The sequence below is a fragment of the Vidua chalybeata genome, chromosome 19, assembly GCF_026979565.1.
Source record: "Vidua chalybeata isolate OUT-0048 chromosome 19, bVidCha1 merged haplotype, whole genome shotgun sequence".
NCBI classification, from domain to species: domain Eukaryota; kingdom Metazoa; phylum Chordata; class Aves; order Passeriformes; family Viduidae; genus Vidua; species Vidua chalybeata.
The window spans coordinates 12044985-12057609 of NC_071548.1; the positions used below are offsets into that span (position 1 = coordinate 12044985).

Here is a 12625-nt window from a genome sequence, read left to right on the forward strand (position 1 = left end):
TCACAAAAAGTATGGAGCGAAATCAAGTGTTATGCTGGTGCTGGCTAGCTTTGCTTACTTGTTGCAATGCAGATTTGCCTGTGGAACAACCAAAAACAAATGTTTAGGTGACCTTAGCCAAGGCAGCAGGCTTAGACACCATATGCCTGTCCAATTCAAACCCAGAAAAGCCTTTTTCAACCTGTCTATTCAGTGTGCCAGTAAAAGATTGGCCGATACCTATATATTATGATCCCTCGACCAAAAAGCAACTTAGTATTAAATCAGGTGAGGTTGCCTGGGAGCAATACTGTAGCTGGTTGGGACATCTGGACCAAAGAACTTCATAAAGCACCTTCTGAAACCCCAAGAATTGGAGATTCTTGGTTCCTTAACAATGGATTTCTCTCTTATGTTTTCAGATAGCAATTGGTGAGAGAATGATCCTCTGAAATACAATGTCTCTCCCAATTACTCTGCTTACAGAAACTCGAGTTTTTGGTGTAATTACTCAGATAGTTGGAGTGGACTTTCCAGGGTGAACCAATATCCATGACAATTACCAAAAGGATATTGGTTCATTTGTGGAGATAGGGCTTGAAAAGAAGCTCCATCACACCTTGAAGGTAGTCCATGCAGTATTGGACTACTTACTGTACTAGCACCTAGAGCTAAGACAGTCATTCAGAAAAATCATAGAGGAAAAAGATTTGTCCATCAATATGAAGAAAATTGTAACAGTGATCTTAGGCCCTGAAAATCTGTGAAAAGAGTTTCAGTAGGTTTACTTCTACCCCACCTTGCTTCTGCCATGGCATTGAAACAGTTAGATTGAATTAGATGTTGGCTGAGTAAACAAAGCAATGCCACATCCATTGCAATCAGTGATATGCTGACAGATGTCAGCAGTGTTAGACATGCAACCCTTCAAAACAGAGCAGCAATTGGTTTTCTTTTACTGGCACATGGACATGGTTGGGAGGAGTTTGAAGGATTGTGTTGTATGAATCTGTCTGACCATTCTGAATCCATCCACAAAAGCATACAAAAACTGAAAGACCTAACAGCTCAAATGAAAGAAGACGGTTAATCATGGTTAGTTGATATGTTCAAATGATGGAGCTTTACACCTTAGTTAAGGAAACTTTGTAAAATAGGTTTGTATATGTTAGCAGTTTTCGTGGTGGTACTAGTAATAGTACCATATATACTTCGGTGTGTGCAACAAATGATGGACAAAACTATCAAAGAAGTTTTTATCGCACAAGGAGAGAGATGTAGGAGATAAAATCACAGAAAGTTCTCAAGATCCTACAGAGATAGTGGATACAAGTATAGACATAGATGAAGGCTTTGAATTAAGACCTTGGAACAGACGAGACTTATTAGAACCATAAATAGTAACTGCTATCGGATTTGACTTATATCCTTTGAATAGACTAGATCTTTTATAGCATTAAAAATTGCTGTGGTGTAAAATACCAAATAAGAGAGATGCCTGAAACAAGCAAAAAAAAAAAAAAAAAACCAAAAAACCAACATATTTTAGAAGTAATGCAAGGTAGTTAATAAGCAACAACGTTAACAGAGTTTCTTTATGGTTGTACCAAGAGGGTGAAATGTGGGAAATAGTAAAGGTAAAAAGATTTCCAGAAAGCTGTAAAAGCAGGCCTTAGAAACAGAAAGAACAGAAAACTTGGGACTAGCTGTAGCTGCACAGTCTGAAAGTAGAAAAAATAAGCAAGGACATGAAACAATAGTTTGCGTTTTAGGCTTGGCTAAGATAGACCTTATGACTGTAGAAAAATATGCTTAGCAAGATAGTAGAAGGTTTTAAGTTTAATAATGAAGTACTGTATATTGTTAATAGAGAGCATACAAGCAAGCATTGTGTGAAGCAGGTGTATGTGTACTTTTAGTGATTGGCTAGAACAATTGTCAGTAAGCTTTAGCAATATGCTACTGGCTAGAAAGCTTTTAAAATGGTCTGTAACAAATAAATCTTTGGCTGCAGCTGTCAAGATGTGAGCTATTGCCATCTTTCTATTGTCTCAACCATGTAATGAGGCTGATGCTGCAATAAAATCTCAAGGAACTTATCCCAGCAGTCCCATTCTGTTTGTGAAAAACCACCAACACAAACAGAGAAGATGGAAAAAACCAAATTCCTGCCTCAGCAGTGGAACCTGGGCAGTGTTGGGGAAGCTGTGGGCTGTGCCTTTCTGGCCTGGTTTTGGAACTCAAAGCTCGTGGGATGATGTGAAGCAGTGATAGACACAGATATTATTGGCTGTGATTCACTCTGCCACTTCTTTGCACGCAAAGTGAGAGATCATTGGAAAACTCAAGAAAGGAAGGGCAGAAACTGCTTTTCAGTCAGACAACTTGGACTCAGGTATTGACTACTGAGCACTCTTTTTCCCTGCATTTTTGTTCCATATTGACTTTATAGGTGGCACAGAAGCCAACGGTAGTGCTGTAAATCCTCATTTTCTGCCAGAGTTGTTAAGTTTCATGATCGGGTCTTCCAAAGCAGAGTATATTTTACTGTGTGATGAAGAGGGACAAAGTTCTCCAAGACACATATGTGCAGCATGATTCTATAGATTGAATAAAGATCACCTAGGAATTTGAGTGACTCTTCTGTAGAGGATAGTAACCTGTTTAAAGTTCCTAAAGTTTAGCTATTAAGTCCTATGTTTGGCTCTAATTTTATAGTTTCTTTGATTATTTCTTCTAGCTCAACAAAATTCACCAAAAATCCATGAAGGCTGGTGGGCTTATAAGGAGGTGGTCCAGGGAAGCTTTGTTCCTGGTAAGTGTAATTTTAAAATTTTAGACTTCCTTAATTTTTTTTTTCCACTGGAATTAATATAGTTGGATTTGGGGAAGATATTTTGGGTTGATGTGTTTTCATTGCAAATATTTTTAGTTGACAAGTACTCAACATCACATTATTGTGAAGTGCAGAAAGGTTTCTGTTAATCCATCATCCAAAGACCATGGCTGTTTTTCAGAGAAGAAATCACTTTAATGACATTCCTGGTTTCTCTCAGTAAAACCAACATGATGCTGCTTTGTGAATGTGTAGTTCTATGTGTAGAAAAGGGAAGGGGTCTAAAAAGTATTACTGCTAACTGGATGAAATAATTTATCTGTTGCGGCACTTCTAGGTAATAGCATTTCTACAATTTTAGATTAGATTTTAGAGTAGATGAGGACAGGAACCCACTACATGCAATTGTCACTGATTTTTGTTTAGTAAACAAAGTATGAGTGAAAAAAACTAAATAACTGGGTTTCATTGAGATTTAGTAAATGGTAAATAATCAAGAGGCAGCTAAAAGGATTCTGTGCAGTATCTTTTCAGTGTGATTGAGATTAATATGCATTAATTGATGTATATTAGCTATATCTTACAAGGTAAAATAGTGCTTCAAGTTTTATCATGAATGCATCAAGAAAACTGCTACGTGATCCTTATTTTCTCATAATAGTAGAAAATATTGGCTGTTGTGTGAGCTGTTCCTGAGGATCTGTAGATTTGACCTATCATCAGCTACTTTCACTGTTGTGAGAATTGTTACAGCCTGACAGTCATCTGAAATTCCCAGAATGCTGATTGTCTTGTTAAGAAATCTAGTGCAAATGAGATGAAATATTTCAGCCCACACATTTCTGGCACTGAAATGGTTGTGCAAATCTACAGGCCTGGAGCTTAATTACATATTGATGTAGCATAAACTAGCTTTTCAGATGTACTTGAGATTGGTTTGGGCTGTCAGAGACACTCCAGTGTGTTGTGCATGTTTAGTTACTCGTAGTGACAGCAGGGGAAGAAACCTGGAGAATATAATCACCTTATTTCAGCCTTCCTGAGTTGCATAACTCAGGTAGATGCCCAGCAGAAAATGAATGAAAAAAATATTTGCTAAACAGGCCTAAATTTAAAGTTACTGAGAAAAATAATATAATTGTATCAGAATGTAAAGAAACCTGTGATCAGTTCATGCTTGTGGTGTTTTAGTCTTAATCCTGTGAGACATTTAGGCTTAGGAACATCCTTGGAAGATGAATGAGGAAACAGTGATGACTCAGGAACTTCTGGGAAGGAGGACCTTTTAGAGTGATGTGGAGGGACACCTCCTTTTTGAGGGAAACCTGAATTACCAAGGTGTTGAATATCTGACTAACCCAGCACATGTTCTCAGGAACTGATCCAGAAAGTCGTAATGAACAGCACTGAAGCAACCTTGAAGAAAGCAAGGGGAACGTAGGGGTACCTTTCTTTCAAATTCAAATCTGCAACATGTCAGCCTCAGCAGAAGAGAAAAATCCCATGAGACCTTACAGTACAAACAACTAATTTTTTCTCCTAGATTTGGAAGCCTTTGAAAACCATATTTAAAGTATTTCAAGGCTGCATTTGTGGCTGTGCTCTCAGACTAACACATCACAAAGGATCTGTTGGTGCATATAAAGTTTATCTGTGTTGGTGGCAGTCCTGTATCAGATCTCATGTGAGATGCTAATTAGCACCTGAGAGGTGAGAGCTGCCAGGCAGACTGAGGAGCTATTGCTGGAGTTGCTGATGTGCACTGAAGCAAACACCTACAGCCATCTGCCAGGATGTTTTCTTCCTACAGCTGTTTGTCCTGACCCAGGGCTGGGAGTGAACACCCCCAAAGATATTAGAAAGGAGTGTTTGTCCAATAGCCTGTCACTGCAGTTCAGAACTGGCATCTCAGCTAATATGACTGACACGAATCCAGCTGCTTGAGGGAGCAGCCACAAATGCAGAGATGATTAATTAGGGGCAATATAATTGTAAAACACTCCAGGAGGAGTTGCTGGAGTTTGTCTATCACAGCTTTAGCTGAGTAAATACTTTTCACCTACTTCAAAGTAAAGTCACTGTCTCTCTTTGAACTCTTACTTTTTCCATGGAGAGCTGTGTAAGAATGCAGTTAAGAGTGTATCACAATATGTCTGGGATAGAATGTGCCATTCATAAGTTTTTCTGCTTAGTCTGTTTTGGAAGCATTTAAACCAAGTCCTAAAAATGCACTGGATCCTGTGCAGATTTGCTATTGAGCAGTTCATAAAATCAAGCCATATTTCATTGTTCCCCAAATCCAGACTCCCCATATTCTGGGATAGATTTTGGAAAAAAATAATTTAAATCCCTTTCTAATGTTCATCTGGACACAGGTTTTTTCCTGCTATAAGCCAATGAGCTGCAGTCAGTGATGTGTATCTCACAGAAGGGAAAGATACAGGCAGAGATGAGGTACAAGATCCATCACAGTGTCTTTCCCAAATTTGCTTCTTTCAGTGCTCCAAGAGACGGCAGGATTGAGAGCTGGCAGGTTCTCTCAGCCCAGGCACTGTGGCTCAGGTCTGTCTTGGTGCCTAGCCTTGAAAGAGAGTTGCAGATTTCTCAAGTGCAGGAGGGAAAGTTCATCAAGGCTGGATTTGTGTATCTGCTACTGGAGCAGAAACCACTCTCCATCTCTTGCCTGTTCTACAAGCAAAGAATTGCTCTTATGATTTAAATAATGTAGGCAAACAAAGTAGAAAGTAAGTAGAACTTCAAAATGTTAATTGAATGCAAATTTGGTTCCAAATTAAACTTCAGGGAATGTTCAAGGATGAAGAAGGAATACTTTCCTTTATGCATGGTGATTTGCATAATAATCAAATAATTTATATTATTACAAATGCTTACTACATAGACTTTTTCCAGTGTGGAATATCAAAGTAGTTCTTGATGGGTTAAAACCCCTTTAGATAACCTTTTTCATGTCTTTTCTTTGGCTGTGACTATGAATATGTGGTATCACTGAAGTGATGCAAGCAACTTCCAGGTGACCAAGACACTCATATTCCAAATTCATTGGTAACCTTGTTGTTTCTTCAAATAGATGTGTATAACCTTTGATAATCTTTATGATTATATTGATTTTTTCCATACTGGTCCTGTTTTTTCATACCATTATGAAAGTGGGCTTTTATAAGCATAAAATATAAAGGTTGTTAAATCTAATTTGTGATGACAGAGTGCACTTGGCAAACCTCCATCCTGTTGTGGAAACTCTGGACTATGTGATAGTACAAGCATGTAAGTGTTTTGTTCCCAGGAAAGGCATTGTCTTTGGGCCCCCCTACTGAATTATACTAAATCTAAAGTTACTTTACAGGGTGCTAGTGCCAACCTCAGCTAACAGGAGGAAATCCATCAAATAATGAGGGAACATTGCTGAGGGAGCAAATTATGTTCTCCTTCCTTGTAATAAAAGCTGTAAATGAACTCTAATTGCAGATAAAGGTCTCTATCCACTAGGATTCATTATTGGCCACAGATCACCAGTCAAAACCCGCCTTTTTCCCTGAGGTTCTGAGATGAGAAATTCCATGTTCACGGTTCCTTCACAACTTGTTTTACACTAAAAGGGAAAAGACTGCTGGAGTTCTCTGATGCTGTTCCTGCATTTTGCAAGAATCCTGTTGGTGGGATTATGCCCTAAACTTAACCAGCTGGCAACGCTGTACTGGCTCAAAACATGGGCACTGGTTGTGAAGCACTGAGAAACAAGGAGGAAATGCATGAATTTCATAATGATTTACAAGGGAGAAGAAGTCTGAAACAATTGACAAGCTTGATCATGAGTGCCAAAACCTCATTTTAAACTTCTTGCTATCCCCATGTGCGTTTGTTATGACCCACAGAGGCAGTTCTAGTGTCCCTAGTTTGTTCTGTCCGGGCTTAAAATTTATTTTATTACAGCTTTGAGCTTTTTTTTAAATTAGAAACGTCTTTATGTACATGTTCAAAAATAACCTTTCATGGGCAGGTCACTGTAAGAACCATAAACTGTTTGTCCATGGCTTGAAACTGAGCAATGAAAAACTTCAAACCCACACACTTGTTAAACTTTCAGTTCTCAGTTTGTGCCACCTTGCAGTCACAGAGGGGTTGGTGTCATACACTGAGATACCCTTCAAAATCATGCAGTCTGCTGCTGCCTCTGAGGAATTAACCGGCCATATATATATATAATTATTTATTGGAACAATAATAGCAGTTTTTCTTTTAGAAAGCAATATTTTGGAACAGTTCATTTCTTCAGGGTGATAGAACATACATACTGGAAATCATTCATTTACTGATTTAAACTTTGGCTAGTATATATAATATGTCAGCTTTGATTGTCAGTTAAAGATAGCTTGAAGGAAATATGTTTCATAACAGATATTTTCCTGGTTTCTCACTTCCTTTGGTAATTCTGCAAAAATTGACTCTTTACAAATCATGTAGCTAGAAAGGATACTAGATTTTAAAAACATTTTTATGCGAGAGTTAAATATTATACAACATATATAATACAACATAGACTTTTTCCCGGTTACAACACCTGATGGCCCTGTGATTTGGTTCCCACAGCCCCTGTTCTCACTTGACCAAGGAGCTTGAACTGGGGATCACCCTTTACAGGTGCTTTTGTTACCGCCATGAAACTCAAAAAGTTGATGTGTTCAGGTCCTTCCCACTCCTTTGAACACCCATCTATGCAGTCCTTTCTAAAAGGGCCTTTTCAATAAAGTTACTGTTTTACATACGGCCTGTAACTGCAGCCATTTTGCGCACAGATCTCTAAATGCTGTTTGTCCCTCTAATTCAGTCCTTCCATTAAAGAAAAAAAAAAGTTTTATGGGGCCAGCAAAGTGAACTAACAGCAGTAAAGCACTCTGAAAACTTAAAATTTTAAACCTTCACAAACTTGTGACTGAAACACAGTTCTTTGCTAATGTGGTCTCAGATCCCTTTTCTTTTAACAGCCTAATTATCTTTCTTAGCTGTGGCTTTTTCTCCTCAGTTACAATTGATATCCACAAAAGGAAAATTGCATATAGCAGATGTATCCTGGCCTTTGCTTTGTTATCCTGATGTGACCAAATGATTCAAATTGTCTTCTTGCCTCTTCCTAGTCCCACTAGGTACTGCAAAGGTCAAGCTTTTCCTTGTTATAACCAACACATGAAGTGCCAGGTTGGACCTTGCTGTGCCACCAGCTGTCCAGGGCCTGTCCTGCTGCACCCGCAGGTTCCCCTGCCAGGACATGAGCAGTGTCCCTCTTCTGCTTCAGGAAAGTGCAAATAAGGAAAATCTTGAAGGCAGTGACTTGCAGATACGTGTCAATTATTGTCGTTCACACTTGCTGCTAGGTTAGTTAACATTTTTGGTGTAGGAGTACTCTAGATACTTTCTGATGAAGTTGAAAATCCTCTTTCCCACTATCCTGAAGCGGATGCTGTTTACCTTACAGTGACTAAATATGGATTATAAGCACAAAGAACAATTAAGTACCAGGAATTTTTTGTACAACTGTACGTACCAAAACCTGCATGGATGATGGCTTCTAGCTGTGAAGAAGTTCAAGAGTTTAAAATCATTTGGGCATATATTTAGAGAGTAGTATCCAAAACATGTGCTGTCCTACACACTGCGTGTTTACAATCTCTACAAAACCTTGAAGTGAAAAGCTAGCAAGCCACCTGTGTGATCTTACAAGGGTTCATCATTACATGATGAGCACATCCTCTTAAGCTTTTGCTTAAGAAAAGAAGGATCATCCCTGTGCACTACCTTAGCTGGACTATCAAAAACTGGGGTTTGGGATAAAAAGGGTAAGACTAGTATTAGGAATCTTTCTTTATTTATGTTCTTCACTGTGACCTAAAAGCAAGGGAAGGAATCCCAAGGATAAACAGTGGTGTATACAGGAAAGGGTTTAGGGGGTGTAACTGGACGATCTTTAAGGTCATTTCCAACCCAAAGCATTCTGTGATATTCTTGACAAGCTGAGTATAAAAGCAGTTGGAACAGTGGTCTGTGACTAAGTCATTAATAACAGAAAGCTCATAACTACTTACTTGGAAGGATTATTCAGGAAAGTTCTAAGGGCCAGAAGCAAGACTCCTGTGCAGTGCTGGATGTGTGTATTGATATATTCAAAAAGTTTTATCTTACCTTACAGCTTGACAGGCTAATCTTCACAGGCTATCTAAGGAGTTCTTGACATCCTTTGGCACTGGACATTTTAATAGTAACCATGACTTAGAGGAGTAGAATTGAAGCACAAAGAAATCTGATAGAAGAATTAATTGCTGCTCAGATACTCAAGGACCTTTTTAAGCTAATAATTCAAGCTGAAAATGAGTAGACATCTGCCACAGTTCCTTATGTAAGGAGGGGACTTGGAGCTCTGGCTGTTAATTACCGTGTAGTAGTAGTTTTCTTGTGGGTGTGCATGTGTTTTTGTACCAAACAGTAGCAATCTTCACTTCCTACATAAAAACCCTCTTTATAGATTTTTCATGGTATAGTGTAGAAGAAGTTAGTGTCCTTTGGAGAAAGAAGGCACTGAGAATAACAAGGAATAGTATTTTTCTGTGCTAAAAATGTTCTTTCTCAGTGGAATGGAATTGTACTTAATCAGAGAAGGGTTACAATGCTCCAGCTTATATTTGCTTGCTCATAAATCTGTGTGGGATGAGATAGAACTGGAAGGGATTGCAATATAACATGGAAACAGGGATAATGAGTGGCATTAACATGCTGCCCCACTGCTACTCCTGTCATTATCCCACTTACAAAAATTACTCTTGTAAAATACCTTGATGAAGAATTCCAAGAGTACTACAGTTACAGTTTTGACTGTCAGATAGGAATTCAGCTTCTCTTTCACAGAGACTGTTCACATCAGGATATTATGGTGACTTCAGGAAGATAATTCCGATTACACTGGTGATGGACCCAGCACCAATGAGGACTTTATATAAACACAGTGTGCAGCTTTTAATTTGTACATCTCATTAGTGCAATTTAGTGTAGAATTTGCCACATCATACAGAGGAAAATATGGTCACTACAGCTACACCCTCATCTGTGGTTAAAATAAACTCTTGAGAAATAAGATCACACCACTGCTCTGTGCATGGTTACACAGAGTAACTCTGCCTGTTGGTTATTGTCACTGAAGCTTCACTTGTACTAGCAAAAAACCTCTCTGTCAAATCCTGTCCCCTTCCTAATTAAGAAATCAAAAAAAAAAGGAAATGAGACTTACTTAAAGGTGGATACATCCTATGGTATGCAAGTACTTTCCTAATAGCTATGATTTTACTTGTAAATATGGGTTCACAGGGTAATTTGATCATAGCATTTCTTCAGTAACCTGCTGACTTTATTTCTGAAAGTCCATGTTTGTGTATGTGTAGGATTCCTCAGACTCCTCAAATACAGAATTGCTGGAGACTTGATAGTCTGAAACCGCTCATTTGTACTTAGTGAAAGTTTCCTCCTATCATAACACCTCTCTAAAAAGGTCACTTTTGAATTCACTGAACCATGAATGCATTGAACATACTCAGGAGCAAAATCCATGCTCACCATTTACATCTGCCTGCCTAGGAGGATGTGGAATTATTATTTGGATAAGTTTTACATGGTGTTACTTCCACAGATTAAAATACAGATATTCTATACCATCACCCCATCATCACATATCTGGGCACATACTATTTGTGGTCAGTAAAAGATTTATCCTCTCAGAACTCACCACAAAATACAGTCACCTACTTAATGCATTTCTGGATACCTGCTGCCCCTGCGAGCTGTAAATTGCATTATTATGGTTAATGACTCTGCCCAAAAAAGGAACCTTCCTGAATCTTATTGTTTTTTTTTTTTTTCTAGCACTGAAAATATTACTTTAAATTGTCACCTTTTACCTTTCTGAATAGAGACTGATTTTATATTAGGGCACTTGTTCATTTTATATTTATAAAATGTACCAAAAAAAATGCATCACTGTTTCCAGACCAAGCAGTTGCCAACTTTAGAGCCAGGACATAAACCCTGAAAATAACAGCATAACATTATAATGGGAAACCTGACAGGTCGTTGACTACAGCAGTGCAAATGGCTGTCTGTAATTCACAAGTGCTTGTAGACAACAGCCTGGTCTGCAGCCTTTCAGAGCCTGCAGCCTTTCTGAGCCTGTATGACCGATAAAAATACTCAGGGATGGAGCACAAAATAACCAGGTCACACTGGAAGTTCTTCACTTGACACCAGAGCACGTAGCAGATGTTCTACCCCAACACAGAGGTGGTTCTTTAGGACCCTTTTATGACCTCTAATTTATTCTTCCTGTGTCTTTAATCTATGAGTTTGTCATGTGGGTTTTGGTGAAGAATGAAGGTCTTTGTTCAGAGAGGTAATTTTACAAATATTAAATGAGATGCAGAATAAATGGAAAAATGGATAAGCTGAGTTCAAGACAGCAGTTGGAGGCTGGGAGAGAATCATGCAGCCAGTTTAGATATGCCTGTGCCATCAGGCTGGTCTGCCTGGCGTCACTGTGCTGTTGATTAAAGAAGAAAAAAATGTTCCTGCAGATCCTTTGAATCAGCCCTGTGCTTTGGCTAACTGACATGAAGCAGTGCAGCTGCCCCAGCAGAGAAGCAGCAGGATGGGCACTGAGGGCCTGGCACCTCTTGCATGGGCATTACTAGAGCTGCCACTGCATTAATAGAGCTGAGGAATGTTACAAATTATTATCTGCAGTGACATTTTGGCACTATCTCATACTATAACTTCAGAGGCAAAACAGGAAAGAGAGTGGATATGTCCAGGCCAAGGAACAGCCCCATTCCACAGCAACTTGTTCCAGTTAAAAATGAAACCCAAAGGCAGAAAGCACTTGCAGTAAAACAATGATATTTCAATCGATAGATGAAGAGATCAAGTTTTTCCTCCTTGCTTGTGAAATTGGTCAAGTTGGGTTTAGTTGAGTCCCTGAAATCCAGGCATCATGTGGTTCCTACACTAGAATAATTAGGATACAAGTCTGGTTGAAGTAGTTGCTACAAAAGCAAGAGCTGCTGCCAGTTTTAAAATCCTAGGTTATTACTTCTTTCTGAAAATAGGTCATACTGGAAACAGTGTGATTTGCTTGTTGAGACAAATGCTACAGCCCTTGAATAAAGGACATCAGAAACTGATTCTTAAAAAAAAAATCAATATTTACAAGATCATATTCCCTTTACAATGGTTTTATATAAAACCATCTCTTTCCAAGTTTTTTAACTGCAGTGAAATTATTTATTTCCACAGCTGTGCAGTGAGTCTCCATCTCTTTTGTCCTAGAGTGTTCATACTGCAATTCCATTAATAATGTGCTTTTTGAGGAAATCACGTTTTAATACTGTATCCTTTGCTTCTCATGGAGGAGAGGGGCCGAATGGGAGGATTAAACTTGTTCACTGGGATAGTGCTGGCATTACCACAGCAGTAACAGGTACAGGATGAACAGGATGCTCAGCTGTGAGAGAAGCTGCTCCTCCAAATCTCAGTCAGGTGCAGTTAAAGCCATATCAGGATGCAGCTGGGAGTGATAGCTAATTCCCAGTTTTAGTCCCAGTTTAGAACTGCGGGATTTAGCTGTTCTGTATGACTCATAATATAGCATATGACATAGGAGAGAACATCTCAGATTATGGAGTCAACTCTTCCGTATTTACAAACTGGGCTACATAGGTCATGGCTACAGAATTCCCTTTCGCGAGTGCATGTCAGGGC

The 12625-nt window shown here is 38.8% G+C and overlaps 1 protein-coding gene across 9 annotated transcripts in view; it reads left to right on the forward strand.

Annotated features, from left to right (window-relative positions):
* The window catches only part of CA10 (carbonic anhydrase 10), a 256270-nt gene that overhangs the window by 36193 nt on the left and 207452 nt on the right, over positions 1–12625 (forward strand). For all 9 annotated transcript variants that reach the window (XM_053960061.1, XM_053960065.1, XM_053960066.1 and 6 more), the window contains one exon: positions 2720–2794. In XM_053960061.1, the coding sequence (XP_053816036.1) occupies positions 2720–2794 (75 nt within the window). The remainder of the gene's footprint in view (positions 1–2719; positions 2795–12625) is intronic.